General features: G+C 51.2%; 1 protein-coding gene across 2 annotated transcripts in view; it reads left to right on the forward strand.

Annotated features, from left to right (window-relative positions):
* Positions 1-22,668, forward strand: part of mroh1 (maestro heat-like repeat family member 1) — a 141,921-nt gene that overhangs the window by 39,097 nt on the left and 80,156 nt on the right. For both annotated transcript variants that reach the window (XM_063044670.1, XM_063044671.1), the window contains exons 9-15: positions 2,303-2,395; positions 4,434-4,512; positions 8,650-8,763; positions 10,577-10,653; positions 16,175-16,297; positions 18,131-18,241; positions 20,057-20,201. In XM_063044670.1, the coding sequence (XP_062900740.1) occupies positions 2,303-2,395; positions 4,434-4,512; positions 8,650-8,763; positions 10,577-10,653; positions 16,175-16,297; positions 18,131-18,241; positions 20,057-20,201 (742 nt within the window). The remainder of the gene's footprint in view (positions 1-2,302; positions 2,396-4,433; positions 4,513-8,649; positions 8,764-10,576; positions 10,654-16,174; positions 16,298-18,130; positions 18,242-20,056; positions 20,202-22,668) is intronic.

Raw genomic sequence — 22,668 nt, forward strand, 5'->3', positions numbered from 1 at the left:
CCTGCTCCTCTTACCGCCCACCTCTGTACACCTCCTCCATCTTCCTCCCTCCCCACCCACCCTAGATCTTCTCCCCCCCCCACTTCCTTTCCAATCCTACCCCCTTCCAACAGGACATTGCCTCTCTGGTTTTCTCTCCTCCCTTCCTAGTGCCCACTCTGACCTCCTTCAGCCCTTCCTTAGTAACCCTAAAGCCCTGCTAACAGCATATTACCCTTATTGAAATCCCCTTCTACCAGTCCCTCCCCTACACCACCCACCCTCTCCTGAGGACCACAATCCTTTGTCCTGTTCAACCCCAATCTTCCCCAACTGCAGGTCACCCCACCTCCAGCTCCTCTTTCCCTCCCACCAACTCCAGATCTGCTCCAGCTCCTCTTCCCCTCCCACCAACTCCAGATCTACTCCAGCTCCCCTTTACCTTCCACCAACTCCAGATCTGCTCCAGCTCCTCTTTCCCTCCCACCAATTCCAGATCTACTCCAGCTCCCCTTTCCCTCCCACCAACTCCAGATCTACTCCAGCTCCCCTTTACCTTCCACCAACTCCAGATCTGCTCCAGCTCCTCTTTCCCTCCCACCAATTCCAGATCTACTCCAGCTCCCCTTTCCCTCCCACCAACTCCAGATCTACTCCAGCTCCCCTTTCCCTCCCACCAACTCCAGATCTACTCCAGCTCCCCTTTCCCTCCCACCAACTCCAGATCTACTCCAGCTCCCCTTTCCCTTCCACCAACTCCAGATCTACTCCAGCTCCCCTTTCCCTCCCACCAACTCCAGATCTACTCCAGCCTTCCTCCCCATCCGCAACCTCTCCCAACACCAGGTCACCCCAGCTCCTCTCCCACCCGCTCCTGATTTACTCCAGCCTTTCCACTGCTTCCAACATGAGCTCACCCCGTCCAGTTCTCTCTCCTCCCTCCCTGCTGTTCATCCTGTCCTCCACCAGCCCATCTTCTCCAACTCCATCAGGTCACCCCCTCCTCCTCCTCCGCAGTCCTCCTTGCTCCTGGCCAGATTTCCTGCAGCAGCCACGCTTTTCCAAACCAGATGGGGCAGAAGTGGAGAGGACATTTCCTATGGTGGGAGAGTCCAGGACCAGAGGGTGCAGCCTCAGAATAGAGAGACGTCCCTTTAGCGTAGGGATGAAGAAATTCTTTAGCCAGAGGGTGGTGAATCTGTGGAATTCACTGCCACAGATGGCTGTGGAGGCCAAGTCATTGGATGCATTAAAGCAGAGGCTGTTAGGATCTTGGTTAGTCAGGGCATCAAAGGTTACGGGTAGAAAGAAGGACAGTGGGGGTGAGAGGGATAATAAATCAGCCATGATTGAATGACGGAACAGACTCGATGGGCTGAATGGCCCAATTCTGCTCCTGTGTCTTGTGGTCACGTCTCCCTTTCCGACACAATACTATTAGAGAGAAACAGGCTTGTGGACCCTTGCCAACCTGCTTAAGGAGGTTTTAAAGGTTAATTTTATTTGGGATTGTCGGGGTAGGGGTGGAGGTGATGGCATGGGTGGGGGTAGGATGGGAGATGATGTGGACGGGCTGCGGGGGACGGGGAGGAATAGGACAGGAGGAGTGTGGGGAGAGGTGAGGGGGCAGGTGACGGTGATTACGGGTGGAGAGTGATGCGGAAGGGGGCAGCAGTGTGGGTGGGGAGGAGGTGACATTCCGGGTTTGGGGGCGGGGGAAGGGAAGAGGTGTCGGGGTGTGGGAGGAGAAGGTTGGCAGTGGGGTTGGGGGAGCAATGGTGCAGACTGGAAATCGAAGGGAGGGGACGGGTAGGGTGGTAAGATAAATGTGTGGGATTTTCTCAATTGGACCCTCCCACCCTAACGTTCTCGCTGCGTGTTTGCCTCACAGAGGAAGGGGTGGGGTGACGATTCGGGTGGGGGATTGTGGAGTTTTGTGTGGGAGTGCGTCTCGGTGACCCTCCCACCCTAACGTTCTCGCTGCGTGTTTGCCTCACAGAGGAAGGGGTGGGGTGACGATTCGGGTGGGGGATTGTGGAGTTTTGTGTGGGAGTGCGTCTCGGTGACCCTCCCACCCTAACGTTCTCGCTGCGTGTTTGCCTCACAGAGGAAGGGGTGAGGTGACGATTCGGGTGGGGGATTGTGGAGTTTTGTGTGGGAGTGCGTCTCGGTGACCCTCCCACCCTAACGTTCTCGCTGCGTGTTCGCCTCACAGAGGAAGGGGTGAGGTGACGATTCGGGTGGGGGATTGTGGGGTTTTGTGTGGGAGTGCGTCTCAGTGACCCTCCCACCCTAACGTTCTCGCTGCGTGTTCGCCTCACAGAGCCTGTGCCACGTGCTGGACTCGGCGGTGGAGATGGGCAGCCGCCTGCTGGAGACGCAGATCGACACGCTGCTCAACACCCTGCACCCCCAGGTAAGGGCAGGGCTGTCGTGGGTAGAGCGCAGGGGTGGAGAACGATCACGAGGGGAGGGGTTAACTTTTTCAGGTTGGGTTGGTGGTAAGGAAGACAAAAGCATTGTTAGCTTTCATTTTGAGAGGATTAGAATATAAAAGCATGGATGTATGTTGGGTTTTATAATCCATAAAACCATAAGATATAGGAGCATTATTGGGCCATTTGGCCCATCGAGTCTGCTCCACCATTTCATAGTTAATTCAGAAACAAAGGTTCTGAACTTAAAGAAGGGTAACTTTGAAGGTATGAGACGGGAATTAGCTAAGATAGACTGGCAAATGACACTTAAAGGATTGACGGTGGATATGCAATGGCAAGCATTTAAAGATCGCATGGATGAACTACAACAATTGTTCATCCCAGTTTGGCAAAAGAATAAATCAGAGAAGGTAGTGCACCCGTGGCTGACAAGGGAAATTAGGGATAGTATCAATTCCAAAGAAGAAACATACAAATTAGCTAGAAAAAGTGGCTCACCTGAGGACTGGGAGAAATTCAGAGTTCAGCAGAGGAGGACAAAGGGCTTAATTAGGAAAGGGAAAAAAGATTATGAGAGAAAACTGGCAGGGAACATAAAAACTGACTGTAAAAGCTTTTATAGATATGTGAAAAGAAAAAGATTGGTTAAGACAAATGTAGGTCCCTTACAGTCAGAAACAGGTGAATTGATCATGGGGAACAAGGACATGGCAGACCAATTGAATAACTACTTTGGTTCTGTCTTCACTAAGGAGGACATAAATAATCTTCTGGAAATAGTAGGGGACCGAGGGTCTAGTGAGATGGAGGAACTGAGGGAAATACATGTTAGTAGGGAAGTGGTGTTAGGTAAATTGAAGGGATTAAAGGCAAATAAATCCCCAGGGCCAGATGGTCTGCATCCCAGAATGCTTAAGGAAGTAGCCCAAGAAATAGTAGATGCATTAGTGATAATTTTTCAAAACACTTTAGATTCTGGACTAGTTCCTGAGGGTTGGAGGGTGACTAATGTAACCCTGCTTTTTAAAAAAGGAGGGAGAGAGAAACCGGGGAATTATAGACCGGTTAGCCTAACGTCGGTGGTGGGGAAAATGCTAGAGTCAGTTATCAAAGATGTGATAACAGCACATTTGGAAAGTGGTGAAATCATCGGACAAAGTCAGCATGGATTTGTGAAAGGAAAATCATGTCTGACGAATCTCAGAATTTTTTGAGGATGTAACTAGTAGAGTGGATAGGGGAGAACCAGTGGATGTAGTATGTTTGGATTTTCAAAAGGCTTTTAACAAGGTCCCACTCAGGAGATTAGTGTGCAAACTTAAAGCACACAGTATTTTGGGGGTAAGGTATTGGTGTGGATAGAGAATTGGTGGGCAGACAGGAAGCAAAGAGTGGGAATAAAAGGGACTTTTTCAGAATGGCAGGCAGTGACTAGTGGGGTACCGCAAGGCTCAGTGCTGGGACCCCAGTTGTTTACAATATATTTTAATGACTTAGACAAAGGAATTAAATGCAGCATCTCCAAGTTTGCAGATGACACGAAGCTGGGCGGCAGTGTTTGCTGTGAGGAGAATGCTAAGAGGATGCAGGGTGACTTGGATAGGTTAGATGAGTGGGCAAATTCATGGCAGATGCAATTTAATGTGGATAAATGTGAAGTTATCCACTTCGGTGGCAAAAACAAGAAAATAGATTATTATCTGAGTGGTGGCCGATTAGGAAAAGGGGAGGTGCAACGAGACCTGGGTGTCATTATACACCAGTCATTGAAAGTGGGCATGCAGGTACAGCAGGCGATGAAAAAGGCAAATGGTATGCTGGCATTTATAGCGAGAGGATTCGAGTACAGGTTCACCTGGAGTTGGAGAGAGAGCACTCTCCGTCATTCCAGGGGAAGCCGGGATTGAACCTGCCACTCTGGGGCAGAGCAGCAGCGGCTCTACCTCCTGTGGCAATATGCTGCCCTTGTTCTATAACACTATGATGCGTCTTGTCTCCCCTCTTTCTCCTCCACAGATTTGCGCTCCCTTGGAATACACCAATCACATGGCCGTCAAGAACCACAATGAAGCCCTTCGCTGCTTCACTGTCCTGGGTAAGGGAATTCTTCAGGGGTTGTTCCCTGGGTGAAAGGGCTCAGGAGCCAAGACCACAAGGCACAGGGGCCGAAGTAGCTGTTTGGCCCATCGAGTCTGCTCTGCCATTCCATCATGGCTGATTTATTGTCCCTCTCAACACTATTCTCCTGCCTTCTTCCCGAAACCGTTGACAATCTTACTGATAAAGAACCAATCAACCTCTATTTTAAATATACCCAATGACTTGCCTTCCACAGCTGTCTGTGGCAATGAATTTCACAGATTCACCCCCCACCCCACTAAAGAAATTCCTCCACATCTCTGTTCTAAAGGGACCTCCTTGTATTCTGAGGCTGTGCCCCCCGGTCCTTGGCTCTCCCACTATGGGAAACATAATTTCCACGTCCACTCTAACTAGGCCTTTCATTATTTGATTATTTAATAGGTTTTAGTGAGAACTTCCCCCCCCCCCCCACTCTTTTAAGCTCTGGAAATACAAGCCCAAGCCATCAAACTTTCCTCATAGGTGAACCATTTCTTTCTTTCTTTTTTTTTTCAATTTAGACATAATCTTATTTCTTTTAATTGGATTCAAAACCCCATTAACATTATAGGAAATTATTTTTACCAATTCAGTTTGCATTTTTCTCTAGTAGAAAAAAAAGCACTCTCCTTTTCTAACCAAACAGTAAGCAATCCCTTCTCAACAGTAAACCAAGACATATAACCACACCCTAGACATTTCTGAACGTATAACATTTTGAAAATTTTCCCCGACTTCCCACAGTGAGGCCTGAGCACCGACCCCCCTCAGTTCAGAGGGATAACCTCTATCTTCACCCTGTGTTAGAGGGCCCTCAGCAGTTTGAATAATCATAGAGAATTTTCTCCTATTTATGTCTCGACCATATTGCTATCATTCAAGTTATTCCGCCTAGATTATTTTCAGTTACCAGTTTTCATTTTACTTTTAAGTCCGATTTACTCTTTTCAGTCATTTCTCTTAATTAATCTGTATTCTCTGTACATTCGCGTCTGAATATTTGAAGCTTTTCCTTGTAGTTTGACACTCTGGTTCGAGTGGAGCGTCCTCGCCCCACTAACTGCCTCGACTTCTGCCGAATCCTCTCCAGTAGCGACTCCGGTTGGGTGATAACTTTAATAGGTAGTCCCCGGTCCGCCAGGTCCAACGTTGCCTCCTCCACCGTAGCGTAAGTTTTTGTCCCTTCGTCGTAAAAGACTCTCAGCCGAGCTGGATACAGGGTCTGGAATCTGATGTTGTTTTCCTTCAGGACTCTCCGTGTTTCCGTATATTCCTTCCGTTTGGCAAGAATCCCCGGTGCGTAGTCGTGGTCTAAACTGATTTTGCAGTTGTTCCACATGAAACCTTTCTTTTGCCATGCCCTTTTAAGCACCTCTTCCTTCGTTCTGTAACTGAGAAATCTGACCAGAATCGATCTGGGCTGGGCGCCTGCCGGAGGCTGTGGTGCCAACACGCAGTGAACCCTTTCTATCTGTAGGTCTTTTGCGGCCGGTATATCAAGATTCTCTCTAAGCAGCTTCTCCACGAAGGGAATCATCAATCCGGGTTTACCTTCGGTTCCTTCGGGAACTCCGTAGATCCTCACATTTTCCCTTCTCGAGCGGCCTTCTTGATCTATTAGTTTCCACTGGAGTTGGTCTTGTAGCTTCAGCATTTCTGCTATCACTTCCTCGGCGTTTTGTAGCTTCTCTTCAATTCCAACAATCCTCGCTTCGGCTTCATCTATCCGCGAGTTAGTTTTTACTATTTCTCCTTTAATATCTTCCAGCTGTTTGCTGTTATCTTGTCGGAACTCGCGAATCTCTCCGAGAATCAAAGACAGAGTCACCGATTCCCCCTCATTATCTCCGTCCTGGCTTGCCGTGGGAGAGCTAGGCCCTTCGCCTTGCTGCATCTCTTTATGTTTATCAGCCTTCGAAGCGGACTTTTTATTCTTGTTCTTAGACATCATCCTTGCCCCTTTTATTAATATAGTTGTGCAATATTAAGTATTTGTCTAAATTCGATTTTGGGGCAGTTTACCTTCTTTTTTGTCGAGAGACCTTTTCCTTACGCCGCCATTCCCTTGATGACCTGGAAGTCAGGTGAACCATTTCATTCCTCAAGCCTGGAAGGGCATCTTTGTGTTGGGCACGTAGTTGAGACTGACACTGCAGGGGTGGGATTGGAGGAGGTGCTGTCATCTGCTCCACCATTCTGTAAGATCATGACTGATCTTTAACCTCACTTCCCAGCACTGTCTCCTTAATGTCCAGTTGATCTGCCTTGCCCTCTTGGAAAGAGAATCCCAAAGGTTCACTGCTGACCAGGACGTGCCCTCTTCTCATTGCTACCATCGGGGAGGAGGAACAGGTACACTGAATGATTCAGGAACGGCTTACAACAGAAAACACAGAACATGACAGGCCCTTCGACACACAGTGTTGTGCTGACCTTTTAAACGTTTAACACCAATCAAACCCTCCATTTCTCATGCCTGTAGAAGAGTCTCTTAAATGTCCTGAATATGCACTGTGTGGTGGCCACTTGTGCACCTGCTATCTAATCAGCCAATCACGTGGCAGCAACTCAGTGCATAAAGCACGCAGACATGGCCAAGAGGTTCAGTTGTGGTTCAGACCAAACATCACAGTGGGGACAAAATGTGAACTTAAGTGACTCTGACTGCGGAGTGATTGTTGGTGCCAGATGGGATGGTATGAGTAACTCAGAAACTGCTGATCTGCTGGGATTTTCATGTATAACAGTTCTGGAGTTTACTGAGAATGGTGTAGAAAAACCAAAAGCATCCAGTGTGTGGTGTTTCAGTTGGCAAAGACGCCTTGTTAGGGAGAGAGGTCAGAAGAGAATGCTGACAGGAAGGTGACAGTAACTCAAGTAACCACACGTTACAACAGTGGTGTATAGAAAATGAATAGTACAAGATGGCAGGTGATAGGTGATACCAGGTGAGGGGGAAGATGGGTGGGTGGGGGAGAGAGAGAATGAACTAAGAAGCTGGGAGGTGATAGGTGGAAGAGGCAAAGGGCTGAAGAAGAAAGAATCTGATAGGAGGGGATAGTGGACCATGGGAGAAAGAGAAAGGGGAGGTGGTGGGCAGGTGAGGTGAAGAGAAGAGGTGAAAGTGTAACCAGAACAGGGAATGGGAAAAGAGAAAGGGGGGGGAGGAATTGGAGGAATTACTGAAAGTTCAAGCAAGAAGTTCACTGTTTCTTCCCCTCCACAGATGCTGCCTGAACTGGTCTGGTCTGGTAAGAAAGCTAATGACATGCTGGCCTTCATAACAAGGGGAATTGAGTATAAGAGCAAAGAGGACCTTCTGCAGCTGTACAGGGCCCTGGTGAGACCACACCTGGAGTATTGTGTGCAGTTTTGGTCTCCAAATTTGAGGAAGGACATTCTTGCTATTGAGGGAGTGCAGCGGAGGTTCATGAGGTTAATTCCCGGGATGGCGGGACTGTCATATGTCGAAAGATTGGAGCGACTGGGCTTGTATACTCTGGAATTTAGAAGGCTGAGAGGGGATCTTATTGAAACATATAAGATTATTAAGGGATTGGACACGCTGGAGGCAGGAAGCATTTTCCCGCTGATGGGTGAATCCAGAACCAGAGGCCACAGTTTAAGAATTAGGGGTGGCCATTTAGAACTTTTTCACCCAGAGAGTGGTGGATATATTTAATGCTCTGCCCAGAAGGCTGTGGAGGCCAAGTCTCTGGATGCTTTCAAAAAAGAGATGGATAGAGCTCTTAAAGGTAGCGGAATTAAAGGTTATGGGGATAAGGCAGGAACTGGATACTGATTGTGGATGATCAGCCATGATCACAGTGAATGGCAGTGCCGGCTCGAAGGGCCGAATGGCCTACTCCTGCACCTATTGTCTGTTGTCTTCCAGCATTTTGTGTGTGTTTTTCGGGATTTCCGGCATCAGCAGAATCTTTTGTCTTTATTCTGTGCTGCACTGTGGATGTTCTGTATCTGCGTCCAGTGGTGAGGGAGGACCCTGCCCAGCGGTCCTGAACTTGCTTAACCAGTGGAGAGGGCGGACTCCGGGTGGGCACTTGTGGTGAGCCGGCGGTAACCCCTGTCCTCTGTTCTTCCTGTCCTGCAGCCTCTGCCTACACGGACAGACTCGTCGCCTTCCTCCTACAGAAGCTGGAGGTCCACAACGAGCGGGTGCGCATCGGAACGCTGACCGTACTGAAACACCTCATTAACTCTGCCTGTACGTAGCTCCTGGCGAGCGGGGCTGGGAGAGGGGAGAGGGGTGTGGGGTGTGCTGGCGGGGGCGGGGGGGGGTCGGGGCTGACGGATTGCTACGTCGGGGTGAAGGGGAAAGACATCCTTGCCATAGAGGGAGTACAAAGAAGGTTCACCAGATTGATTCCTGGGATGGCAGGACTTTCATATGAAGAAAGACTGGATGAACTGGGCTTGTACTCATTGGAATTTAAAAGATTGAGGGGGGATCTGATTGAAACGTATAAAATCCTAAAGGGATTGGACAGGCTAGATGCAGGGTGATTGTTCCCGATGTTGGGGAAGTCCAGAACGAGGGGTTACAGTTTGAGGATAAAGGGGAAGCCTTTTAGGACTGAGATTAGGAAAAACTTCTTCACACAGAGAGTGGTGAATCTGTGGAATTCTCTGCCACAGGAAACAGTTGAGGCCGGTTCATTGGCTATATTTAAGAGGGAGTTAGATATGATCCTTGTGGCTAAAGGGATCAGGGGGTATGGAGGGAAGGCTGGGGCGGGGTTCTGAGTTGGATGATCAGCCATGATCATAATAAATGACGGTGCAGGCTCGAAGGGCCGAATGGCCTACTCCTGCACCTATTTTCTATGATGGAGCACCATGCCTGGGAAAGGACATGTAGGGGAAGAAGGGGCGTTGCCAAGGGAGCACCACGTTCGGTGGGGGAAGGGGGTGTTACTGATGGAGCACCGTGTCCAGGAGGTGCGTTGTGAAGGGAGTGCCACTTCCCGACGGGCGGTGCCGAGAAAGTGCCTTGTCCGGACAGGGGTGCCTGAGGGAGGGAGAAAGGCCATTGCCAAAGAAACGCATAGATACTGCCTGAGAGGGTGTTCCGTCTGCTGGGTGAGTCTAGGACCAGGGGGCACCGCTTTAGAATCGAAGGTCGTCCCCTCAGAACAGAGGCGAGGAGGAATTTCTTTAGCCAGAGGGTGGTGAATCTGTGGAATTTATTGCCAGAGACGGCTGTGGAGGCCAAGTCACTGGGTATATTTAAAGTGGTGAGTTTGATAGGCTCTTGATTAGTCAGGGCGTCAGAAGTTCTGGGCAGAGGGTAGGAAAATGGGGTTAAGAGGGGCAATACATCAGCGATGATGGAATGGCAGAGCAGACTCGATGGGCTGAATGGCCTAATTCTGTTCCTATGTCTCCTGGTTCATTTATCCATGTTTTTAGCTTACTAAGTACACTGATGGGAAGGGCTTAGAGCTGGAGTTCCCAGCCTGGGGTCGGTTAATGGTAGGCTCCATCGGCATAAAAATGGTTGGGAACCCCCGGTGGGCTGGTGTGAGACGGGCATCTTGGTTGGTATGGCCGAAGGGCCTGTTCTGGTCTGTACGACTCTGAAAGGCGAAAGTTTTTGGTGTAGGGTTAGTGCAGCTGGGTCCTCCGTGGTATGCATGGACGTAGTAAGCAGAAGGGCCTGATTCTGTCTCGTGAGACCCTGAAGAAGCAGCCTGCCTGTGGACATGGGGTAATATAGCATGGGGGCAGGCCGTTCAGCCCTACTCTACGGTGCTAACCATTGGTGCCCAACTAAGCTAGTCCCACTTGCCCCCAAACCAGGGGTTTCTGACTTTTTTTTAATGCCATGGACCATTACCATTGAGGCTGGGAACCCTTGTTCCTATCCATGTATCCAAGTCACGTGGAGGCTGGCTACTGAGGGGAACTGGTGGCTGGACATGACTGCTACCAGTCTGTGACAGACTAGGAGGTGACTGGGTTCTTCTGGTGTTGGCAAGAAGTGGAGTTTTCAATACTATGTTTGTCCAACTCTGCAGCAACTCAACTGGAGGGCAAGAAACTCCTGGTACTGACTACCATGAAGCTCATAATCCAAGACAACAACAACAACAAGGTAACTGGCATCCCAGCCGCGTCCTCTGAGAACTTAGAGCTCTAGTCGGACCTGGACTTCCGGGAATATTGGTTCAATCAGTGCCCCAAGCCCGTTTACCCAGCCTGACTCCACAGCGATGTGCTCAGCCGAAAGAAGTCTGTGCACTCCCAGCTCCGATACCTCCGTTGTCCTCACAGTTTTGTGGTTTCCGCCAATTTACCAAAAGGCACCATGGTAACGTAGTGATTAGCGCGACACCGTTACTGTTTGAGGCATCAGAGTTCGGCGTTCAATCACGGTTTCCTCTGCGCGGGGCTTCTGTACGTCCTCCCTGTGGGACGTGGTTTCCTCCCACAGCTAAAGTACTAGGTAGGCTAATTGGTCATTGTAGATTGTCCCGTGATTGGGTTAGGGTTAAATCAGGGTTATTGGGGGTTGTTTGGCTGCGCAGCTTGAAGGACTGCCAGGCCTTTTCCACGGTGTGTCTCTAAATAAAATAAATTGCAGATAAGTAAATATCCTCTTTGTGTGGCAATCCAATCACAAACAAGAGAAAATCCTCTTTGTGTGGACCCTGATGAGCCTGAGGTGGTTCCCCTTTATTTTAGACTCCCCCACCGGACAGTGGGGGTGGTGTGAGGGGTGGTGTGGAGGAATACTTTATCTCCATCTCCCCGTCCTAAGCATCTGTACAGCACAGTAACAGCCTGGGTGAGAGCGTTTTGTAGGTGACACGCATTGCAGAGAACGGTTGGGGCAGTTGATGGGACCCAGTCTTCGTCCTGCAAGGTGTTGGACTTTTTACAATCCCACTCATCCAGATGTGGGGGGTGGGGGATGAATTCCAACACACTGAATAAAGTGGTAAAAGGTTCTGGAGGTAGGTTTCACAGACCTTCTGTTGAGGGAGGTTTGACAAGGTCTACCCAGGCAATAGTTCCTCCTTATTTAAACTTCCAGCCCCTTGACTCTGAACTTCTCTATTAAATTGTTGTTGAGTTTATGAATGGAGAGGAACAAGTACAATGAAGCGTTGCAGGAACGTAGCATCATATCAAGAGCATTCACAAGAAAACAGAACTGGAAGTTGGTAGTGTTGTGGAAGGTGTTGAAGGTTCTGATTGGTTACGTGGGACATTGACAGGATGCAGAGCTGGGCTGAGAATTGGCAGATGGAGTTCAATCGGGAAAGTTTTGAAGTGATTCACTTTGGGAGGTTGAATTTGAAGGCAGATCATCGACATTACGTGCCATGAGTGATGTCGGCGATCATGGTCTTGGCAAAGAGCCGTCATGAGAGTGGCTTGTCATTGCCGCCTTCTGGGCAGTGTCTTTACAAGACGGGTGACGTCAGCCGTTATCAATACTCTTCAGAGATTGTCTGCCTGGAGTCAGTGGTCACATAACCAGGACTTGTGATCTGCACCGGCTGCTCATACGACCATCCACCAGCTGCTCCCATGATTTCACGTGACCCTGACAAGGGGGGACTGAGTACGTGCTATACCTTGCCCAAGGGTGACCTGGGGGCTAGTGGTGGGAAGCAGCGCCTTACACCTCCACCCTGCCACCTATTGAAGGCAGAATATAGGGTTAATGGCAGAAACCTTAGCAGTGTAGAGGGACCTTGGTGTCCATGTTCCTAGACCCCTCAAGGTTGCCGCGCAAGTTAGAAACATAGAAAACCTACAGCACAATACAGGCCCTTCGGCCCACAAAGTTGTGCTGAACATGTCCCTGCCTTAGAAATTACTAGGGTTACCAATAGCCCTCTATTTTTCTAAGCTCCATGTACCTATCCAAAAGTCTCTTAAAAGATCCTATCGTATCCACCTCCACCACCGTTGCCGGTGGCCCATTCCACGCACTCACCACTCTCTGAGTAAAAACTCACCCCTGACATCTCCTCTGTACCTACTCCCAAGCACCTTAAAACTGTGTCCTCTTGTGGCAGCCATTTCAGCCCTGGGAAAAAGCCTCTGACTATCCACACGATCAATGCCTCTCATCATCTTGTGCACCTCCACATGATCAATGCCTCTCATCGTCTTATACACCTAAGTTGATAGGGTGTAAAGAGGGCGTACAGTGTGTTGGACTTCATTCATCAGGGGAATGAGTTCCAGAGCGTGAGGTAATGTTGCAGCTCTATAAAACCCTGGTCGGACCACACTTGGAATATTGTATTCAGTTCTGGTCAACTCAGGAAGGGTGTGGAAGCTTTAGGGAGTGTGCAGAGGAGATTTACCAGGACGCTGCCCGGTTTAGAGAGCATGTCTCATGAAGTTGGGTTGAGTGAGCTCGGGCTTTTCTCTCTGGAGTGCAGGAGGGTGAGATGTGACTTGATAGAGGTGTACAGATGATGAGGGGGCATAAATAGAGTGGGCAGCCAGAAATGTTTTCCTAGGGCAGAATTAGCTAAACCGAGGGGGCATAATTTTAAGGCATTTGGAGGAAAGCACGTGGGGGGAATATCAGAGGCAGGTTTTGTACACTGAGTGGTGGGTGCATAGAACGCCCTGCCAGGGGTGGTGGTAGAGGTCGATATATTTGGCACAGTTCAGAGACTCTTAGGCTCATGGATGATAGAAAAATGGAGGGCTAGGTAGGAGTAAAGGCATCCGTTAGTCTTGCGAGACCATGGATCTGCACCTGGAAAGTCTTCACTCTCCAGGACGCAGGCCTGGGCAAGGTTGTATGGAAGACCAACAGTTGCTCATGCTGCAAGTCTCCCCTCACCACGACACCGATGTTGTCCAAGGGAAGGGCATTAGGATCCATGCAGCTTGGCACCAGTGTCGTCGCAGAGCAATGTGTGATTAAGTGCCTTGCTCAAGGACACAACACGTTGCCTCGGCTGGGGCTCAAACTCACGACCTTCAGGTCACAAGTCCAATTCCTTAACCACTTGGCCACATGCCCACACGTAAGTAGGAGAGGAGGGTTATATTGATCTGAGACTAGGTTAAGAGGTCGGCACAACATTGTGGGCCAAAGGGCCTGCACTGTGCTGTCATGTTTTATGATTAAGGTTTTGCTGTTTGGTTCAAGACCTGCATGACCCTAACCGTACCTCAGCAACAGGTCACTATAGGTCTCCTCTCGCACTGCTCTGGGCTTTGCTCTTGCCTTTGGTTTTTGTTTGCTACTTCTTGCTTTTGCTGTCTTTGTATCCCCATTGCGTGGTGTAACTTTATGTAGAATTTATCTTGTGTTGTCTGTACTACGTGCAATTAAGTTCATTGCATCTGAGTCTACGTGTACTTGTGTGCATGGCAATAAACTCTGACTTTCACCTGTATTGTGCAGAGATAGCAGTTCAACCGTTCCCCTGTAAATCCATGAATCACGGGTCTCAATTGCGAGGTCTGCATGGCATTGCCCAACTGCCCCTCAGCTGAGGATGCTTGGTGAGGCTGGCATCGAATGCCTGCCAGTGTAGGAAAGGCTGGTAGGTTCTCCCGATGCAGCTGAAAGTTTCAGCGTAAGGTTATTATCAATATACTTGTTTGTCACAATGTACAACCCTGAGATTCATTTCCTTGTGGGCACTCGCAGTAAATATAAAACACGCAGCAGAGGCAATGAAGGACCACACACAACAAGACAGACAATCAGCCAGTGTGCAAATACAAAAAGGAGTAAGAAAAATGAAATACTACTGACAACAACAGATAAGGAAGCAATAAACATTGAGAACATGAGATGAAGAGTGAAGAGTCCTTGAAAGTGAGTCCAGAGGTTGTGGGAATATCTCGGTGATGGGACAAATGAAGTTATCCCCTCTGGTTCAAGACCTGGATGGTTGAGGAGTAATAACTGTTCCTGAATCTGGTGGTGTGGTTCCTGAGGCTCCTGTACCTTCTTCCTGATGGCAGCAGCAAGAAGAGAGCATGACATGGGTGGTGGGAGTTTCTGATGATGGATGCTGCTTTTCTGCGACAACGTTTTGTGTGGATCTGCTCGATGGTTGGGAGGGCTTTAACCATGATGGACTGGTGTCTAAATGTTTTAACCATGATGGACTGGTATCTAAATGTTTTAACCATGATGGACTGGTATCTAAATGTTTTAACCATGATGGACTGGTGTCTAAATGTTTTAACCATGATGGACTGGTGTCTAAATGTTTTAACCATGATGGACTGGTGTCTAAATGTTTTAATCATGATGGACTGGTGTCTAAATGTTTTAATCATGTTGGACTGGTATCTAAATGTTTTAATCATGATGGACTGGTGTCTAAATGTTTTAACCATGATGGACTGGTGTCTAAATGTTTTAACCATGATGGACTGGTGTCTAAAGTTTCTCAAAATTCATTGTAAGTTTATTGTCAAAGTACATACGTCCGGCCGGCTCTCCAGTCCATTCTGCTCTCCAATGTCCGCTTGCTGAGGAGATCGGGCCCACAGTCCTCGGAGTCGCCTAATGCCAGTGGCCGGAGGTGGGGACGTCATAAGCAGTGTGCGAGGAAGCGAGGCGAGCGGGCAGGAGTCCGTGCCAGGAAAAAAGCAAGCCCGAGCCGGCCGGCTGTCCCGTCCATTCTGCTCTGCGATGGACATTAAATTGGACTACATCTGACTCCAACGAAATACTCGGCGGGAGTACAGAAACGGATGTGATCCTGGACGCCGCCATTCAGCTGTTTATTGATGGAACAGTTTTCCCCCCAAGCCATCGGACTACCACCTACTGCCCTCCACTGTCTATTGTCTTGTTTATTATTTATTGTAATGCCTGCACTGTTCTGTGTACTTTATGCAGTCCTGGGTAGGTCTGTAGTCTAGTGTAGTTTTTCTGTTGTTTTACGTAGTTCAGGGCAGTTTTTGTATTGTTTCATGTAGCACCATGGTCCTGAAAAACGTCTCATTTTTACTGTGTACTGTAACAGCAGTTATGGTCGCAATGACAACAAAGTGACTTGACTTGACTTGATATGGGAAGAAGAATGGGGGAGGAAAGCTGCTGGTTTATTTATTTAGAGGTGCAGTGTCGAACAGGCCCTCCTGACCCTTTGAGCCTCACCACCTCAGCGGCCCCACGTTCCTGATCAACAATTTACGATGACCAGTGAATCTGCTCAGTGCAGCTCCGGACTGTGGGAGGAAATTGGAGCACCCGGGGATAATCTACATCCAGCAACTCCTTACAGAACAGTGCCAGAGTTGGACTCCCAACTGTGGAACGCCCGGAGCTGTAATAGTCAACCCTAACCGCTACGCTGCCAAGGTACATTTGACAGCAACAGACCGTTTCCAATTCCAGCACCCTACCTGGTGACCCATTGCTGTGTCTGTTCCTCTGGGCCCGCTGACTCGTTACCCCGTGTACCTCCTTCCAGTCCGGTGCTCTGAACGAACTCTCCCCTCAGAGCCCTGTGGTTGATGATGGGGGCCCATCTTTCTTACTTTGGGGCGTCCTGCCTGGAGCTCTGAAGGGACCGCAGCACTCCCCCCCCCCACCCCGTGTGTGTGTGTGTGTGTGTGTGTGTGTGTGAGAGAGACGGGAGGGTCGGTTAACGTTCATGTCTCGGCAGGTGAAGCGAATGCTCGCCCAGGTGATCAGCGCCATGGCCCACCACGACTACCTGGAACTGGAGGGAGGCGAGGCGATGGTCGAGTTCATTATCCAGCAGTGTGCCCTGCCCTGCAGTCCGGGGGTAAGACCTGCTCAGCACATCGGGGGGTGTGGAATCTGTGACACAATGTGTCCAAGGAATAGCCTTGAGTGAAATTTGAGTAAGCATGGGGGATCCAGCTAATCACAGAATCAAGGGATTCTGCAGATCCTGGAAGTCCAGAGCAACACACAAAAAATTCTGGAGGGCCAGGCAGCCTCTATGGAGAAGAATTCCTCCTCATTCCAGTTATAAATGGATATTCCTCTATTCTGAGGCTGTGTCCTCTGGTCCTAAACTCCCTCACGATAGGAAATGTCCTCTCTGTGTCCACTATTTGACAGGTTTCAGTGAGATTTCTACCCCTCTCCCCCCCTCCATTTTCTACACTCCAACAAGTACAGGCCCAGATCATCAAATGCTCCTCATACAATAACCCTTCCATTCTTGGAATGTGAAGCTCCTCTGGGCTCTCTCCAATGCCAGCATATCCACTTTGAAAGAGCTCAAAACTGCTCGCAGTGCTGTGGGTGCGATCTGACAAATACTTTATAAAGCTAAATACATGTAAATATTCAGTATCTGGCAGATAAAGTTGAAGCTTGGGGGAGTGGGACTAAATGGGAGAATGGATCAGCTCATGATAAAGTTGAAGCTTGGGGGAGTTTGGAAGCTTTGACCAGTCTCTCCTCATAGTTCCCACACTCTAATCCAGGCAACATGTGTACCCGCTCCACACCCCTCTTGTAACGGACAACCAGAGCCCCCACACCTGACCGAGGATTAATGTCCTGTTGATCACTGTGACTTAGAACGTAGAGCAGGCCCACAATGTTGTGCAAACCCAATTAAATTAGTAATCAAATGTCCAATTAAACTAATCTCTTCTTCCTGCACAATCTATATATACTTCCATTTTCCTCACATTCATGTGCTTATAAGACAAAGGTGCAGAAGTCGGTCATTCGGCCCATCGAGTCTGCTACACCATTTTATCATGAGCTGATCCATTCGCCCATTTAGTCCCACTCCCCCGCGTTCTCACCATAACCTTTGATGCCCTGACTACTCAGATACCTATCAATCTCTGTCTTAAATACACCCAATGACTTGGCCTCCACTGCTGCCCGTGGCAACAAACTCCATAGATTCACCACCCTCTGACTAAAAAAATTTCTTCGCATTTCTGTTCTGAATGGGCGCCCTTCAATCCTGAAGTCATGCCCTCTCGTACTAGACTCCCCCATCATGGGAAACAACTTTGCCACATCCACTCTGTCCATGCCTTTCAACATTCGAAATGTTTCTATGAGGTCCCCCGTCATTCTTTTAAACTCCAAGGAATACAGTCCAAGAGCGGACAAACGTTCCTCATATGTTAACCTTCTCATTTGCGGAATCGTTCTAGTGAATCTTCTCTGTACCCTCTCCAACGTCAGCATCTCTTTATCTTTATCTAAAGATCTCTTAAAAGACCCTAATGTAAATGCCTCTGCCACCACCCCGGGCAGCGCCCAGCACTCTCCCCTCACATCTTAAATACATGCTGTCTGGTATTAGACGTTTCAACTCTGGGAAAGAGATACTGCCTGTCTACTCTATCTATGTCTTTCGTCATCTTATAAACCTCCATCAGATCTCCCCTCAGCCTCCAGCACTCCAGAGAGAACAGCCCATGTTTATACAACCTCTCGTTGACCTCAGCATCCTGGTAAACCTCTCCTGCACCCTCTCCAAAGCCTCGACACCCTTCCTGTAGTGGGATGACCAGAACTGTTTGCAATACTCCAGATGAGGCCTAACCAGGGCTTTATAAAACTGAAATGTAACTTCCTGACTTTTGAACTAACCTTTGGCCTTGCTGGCCCTTGGCAGACGCCCAAGCCCCGCACGTACGATCCGGAGGAGGTAACTGAGGAAAACCTGAGGGACATGTGTAACAACATCCTGAATCTGCTCACCACCACCGTGAAGAGGATGCAGGAGGTTAGAGCGCTGACACTGGCTCGTCCCCGGCACCCGCCTCGTCCCTGACACCCGGCACCCCCGGCTCATCCCTGACACCCGGCACCCCCGGCTCGTCCCTGACACCCGGCACCCCCGGCTCGTCCCTGACACCCGGCACCCCCGGCTCGTCCCTGACACCCGGCACCCCCGGCTCGTCCCCGTCCCTGGCACCCGCCTCGTCCCTGACACCCGGCACCCCCCCTCGTCCCTGACACACGGCACCCCCCCCCGTCCCTGACACACGGCACCCCCGGCTCGTCCCCGTCCCCGGCGCCCCCCCCCAGCTCGTCCCCGTCCCCGGCACCCGCCTCGTCCCTGACACCCGGCACCCCCCTCGTCCCTGACACCCGGCACCCCCCTCGTCCCTGACACCCGGCACCCCCGGCTCGTCCCCGTCCCCGGCACCCGCCTCGTCCCTGACACCTGGCACCCCCCTCGTCCCTGACACCCGGCACCCCCGGCTCATCCCCGTCCCCGGCCCCCCCCCCGGCTCGTCCCCGTCACCGTCACCCCGGCTCATCCCTGTCCCCGGCTCCCCCAGCTCGTCCCCATCCCCGGCCCCACCCCGCTCGTCCCCGTCTCCATCCCCGGCCCCCCCGCTCATCCCCGGCCCTCCCGGCTCGTCCTCGTCCCCGTCCCCAGCACCCCTGGTTCGTCCCCGACACTCGGCACCCCGGCCTTCTCAAGCCAATGTACTCAGGTGATCTGCTTCCTCCAACAATCGGATGAACCCGGAAGTACGAGAAAGTACAAGGAGGAGTGGGCTGTTGAGCCTGGCCAACTGTTCAATGTGGTCATGGTGACCTGCCCCAGGCCTCAGCCCCTGTGCTTGCCCTCATACCCCTCAGTCTGGACACCCCCCCCCGTCTGGCCCTATTTGATCTCTCCTGCCCCATCTGTCTGTGTCTGTCTCACCTGCCCTGTCCGACTGTACCTGACTCATCTCTTGCCCTCAATCTACCGGCGCCCACAACCCACTCACCCCCAAACGTTTGGGCTTCTGCTGCCTCCATCTGGGCCATTCTGCCCTTTGCCCTGCCTCTTCTGTCTTCATCCGGTCCCTCCTGCCCCTCCACCTGCAAATGGCTCACCTCACGCTCTCCATCTCGCCATGAGACTGTAACACACAGATCAGCCACAATGGGAAGGTGTGGCAGGTGATGGGCTGAATGGCCTGTTCTGCTCTACCATTTCCTCATGGCTGATTTATTATTCTTCTCGACCCCATTCTTCTGTCTGCTTTCTCCCCAGAACCTTTAAAGTCCTGACTCATCAAACCCGTCAACCTCCATTTTAAATGAACCCAATGACCTGCCATCCGCAGCCGCCTGTGGCAATGAATTCCACAGATTCACCTCCCTCTGCTAAAGAAATTCCTCCTCATCTCTGCTCCAAATGGACACCCCTGTATTCTGAGGCTGTGTCATCTGGTCATAGACTCTCCCACTATGGGAAACATCCTCTCCACATCCACTCTATCCAAGACCATTTGGTGGATTTCAGTAAGATCCCCTGCTCAATCTTCTAAACTCCAGTGAATGTAGGCCTACAGCCTTCAAACTCTCTTCATGCGTTTGGCCCCTCTTGAGCCCCCAACTCTCTATCTGGATTCCTGCTTTCTATTTGCCTCTGAAGTCAACTGGGTTAACAGTGCCCACCGTGTACCTGGACGATGGGGTGGGGGAGATAGAGGTCTCTGACTCCACAGGGATGCTGCGGTGCGTGGACTGAAGGTCCTCCCACTGGGCTGGCAGGGCTACAGCTCGCTCCCTGCTGACTGTTGTCCTGCTACAGGTGTTGTGGCCGTTCCTCTTGGAGTTTCTGATGCCAGTGCAGTACCTCCAGGCCCTTGGCCCCGTCTGCCACAGCCTGGCCTTCCTGGGAAGCAAGGCTCTCCAAGCCCACGGAACGGAGCTCTCGCCCAGCCACAGGGGACGAGGTAGGTGATGTTAGCCACGGCCCAGCTGTCCAACTGTTTTCTTCTGCGACTCTTTACAGTAGTGCCAACCTCTGGATTCCGTGGCAGGTGTGGAGGGAGTTTCACTCTGTGTCTGACCCCGGGAGTGTGTGATGGGACGGTGTGGAGGGAGCTTCACTCTGTGTCTGACCCCGGGAGTGTGTGATGGGACGGTGTGGAGGGAGTTTCACTCTGTGTCTGACCCCGGGAGTGTGTGATGGGACGGTACGGAGGGAGTTTCACTCTGTGTCTGACCCCGGGAGTGTGTGATGGGAGGGTGTGGAGGGAGTTTCACTCTGTGTCTGACCCCGGGAGAGTGTGATGGGACCGTGTGGAGGGAGCTTCACTCTGTGTCTGACCCTGGGAGTGTGTGATGGGACGGTGTGGAGGGAGATTCACTCTGTGTCTGACCCTGGGAGTGTGTGATGGGACGGTCTGGAGGGAGCTTCACTCTGTGTCTGACCCCGGGAGTGTGTGATGGGACGGTGTGGAGGGAGTTTCACTCTGTGTCTGACCCCGGGAGTGTGTGATGGGACGGTACGGAGGGAGTTTCACTCTGTGTCTGACCCCGGGAGTGTGTGATGGGAGGGTGTGGAGGGAGTTTCACTCTGTGTCTGACCCCGGGAGAGTGTGATGGGACCGTGTGGAGGGAGCTTCACTCTGTGTCTGACCCCGGGAGTGTGTGATGGGACGGTACGGAGGGAGTTTCACTCTGTGTCTGACCCCGGGAGTGTGTGATGGGAGGGTGTGGAGGGAGATTCACTCTGTGTCTGACCCCGGGAGTGTGTGATGGGACGGTACGGAGGGAGTTTCACTCTGTGTCTGACCCCGGGAGTGTGTGATGGGAGGGTGTGGAGGGAGTTTCACTCTGTGTCTGACCCCGGGAGAGTGTGATGGGACCGTGTGGAGGGAGCTTCACTCTGTGTCTGACCCTGGGAGTGTGTGATGGGACGGTCTGGAGGGAGTTTCACTCTGCATCTGACCCCGGGAGTGTGTGATGGGACGGTGTGGAGGGAGTTTCACTCTGTGTCTGACCCCGGGAGTGTGTGATGGGACGGTACGGAGGGAGTTTCACTCTGTGTCTGACCCCGGGAGTGTGTGATGGGACGGTACGGAGGGAGTTTCACTCTGTGTCTGACCCCGGGAGTGTGTGATGGGACAGTGTGGAGGGAGCTTCACACTGTGTCTGACCCCGGGAGTGTGTGATGGGACGGTGTGAGGGAGATTCACTCTGTGTCTGACCCGGGGAGTGTGTGATGGGACAGTGTGGAGGGAGCTTCACACTGTGTCTGACCCCGGGAGTGTGTGATGGGACGGTGTGGAGGGAGATTCACTCTGTGTCTGACCCCGGGAGTGTGTGATGGGACGGTGTGGAGGGAGATTCACTCTATGTCTGACCTGGGGAGTGTGTGATGGGACGGTGTGGAGGGAGTTTCAGTTTATCTGACCCTGGGAGTGTGTGATGGGACGGTGTGGAGGGAGCTTCACACTGTGTCTGACCCCGGGAGTGTGTGATGGGACGGTGTGGAGGGAGATTCACTCTCTGTCTGACCCCGGGAGTGTGTGATGGGACGGTGTGGAGGGAGTTTCACTCTGTGTCTGACCCCGGGAGTGTGTGATGGGACGGTGTGGAGGGAGTTTCACTCTGTGTCTGACCCCGGGAGTGTGTGATGGGACGGTGTGGAGGGAGTTTCACTCTGCGTCTGACACCGGGAGTGTGCGATGGGACGGTGTGGAGGGAGTTTCACTCTGTGTCTGACCCCGGGAGTGTGTGATGGGACGGTGTGGAGGGAGTTTCACTCTGTGTCTGACCCCGGGAGTGTGCGATGGGATGGTGTGGAGGGAGTTTCACTCTGCGTCTGACACCGGGAGTGTGCGATGGGACGGTGTGGAGGGAGTTTCACTCTGCGTCTGACACCGGGAGTGTGCGATGGGACGGTGTGGAGGGAGTTTCACTCTGTGTCTGACCCCGGGAGTGTGTGATGGGACGGTGTGGAGGGAGTTTCACTCTGTGTCTGACCCCGGGAGTGTGTGATGGGATGGTGTGGAGGGAGTTTCACTCTGTGTCTGACCCCGGGAGTGTGTGATGGAACGGTGTGGAGGGAGCTTCACTCTGTGTCTGACCCCGGGAGTGTGTGATGGGACGGTGTGGAGGGAGTTTCACTCTGTGTCTGACCCCGGGAGTGTGTGATGGGACGGTGTAGCTGGAGCCTCACTCTATGTCTTGCCGTCTCCCTGACGTTGGAGTTGTTCTGACGTCATCTGTAAGGAATCTACGTCCTCTCTGTGAAATGCACTGATTTTCTGCAGACGCTGTGGCGTTCCCACAGTGCGAAGATCCAGCTGGTGGGCTAATTAATCATTGTAAGTTGCCCTGTGGTTAGACTCGGGTTAAATCAGGGGTTAATGGGCAGCGGCAGGGCCTATTCCATGTTGTATCTCTGGGTCT

This window comes from Mobula hypostoma, chromosome 3, assembly GCF_963921235.1.
Source record: "Mobula hypostoma chromosome 3, sMobHyp1.1, whole genome shotgun sequence".
In the NCBI taxonomy this organism is placed as follows: domain Eukaryota; kingdom Metazoa; phylum Chordata; class Chondrichthyes; order Myliobatiformes; family Myliobatidae; genus Mobula; species Mobula hypostoma.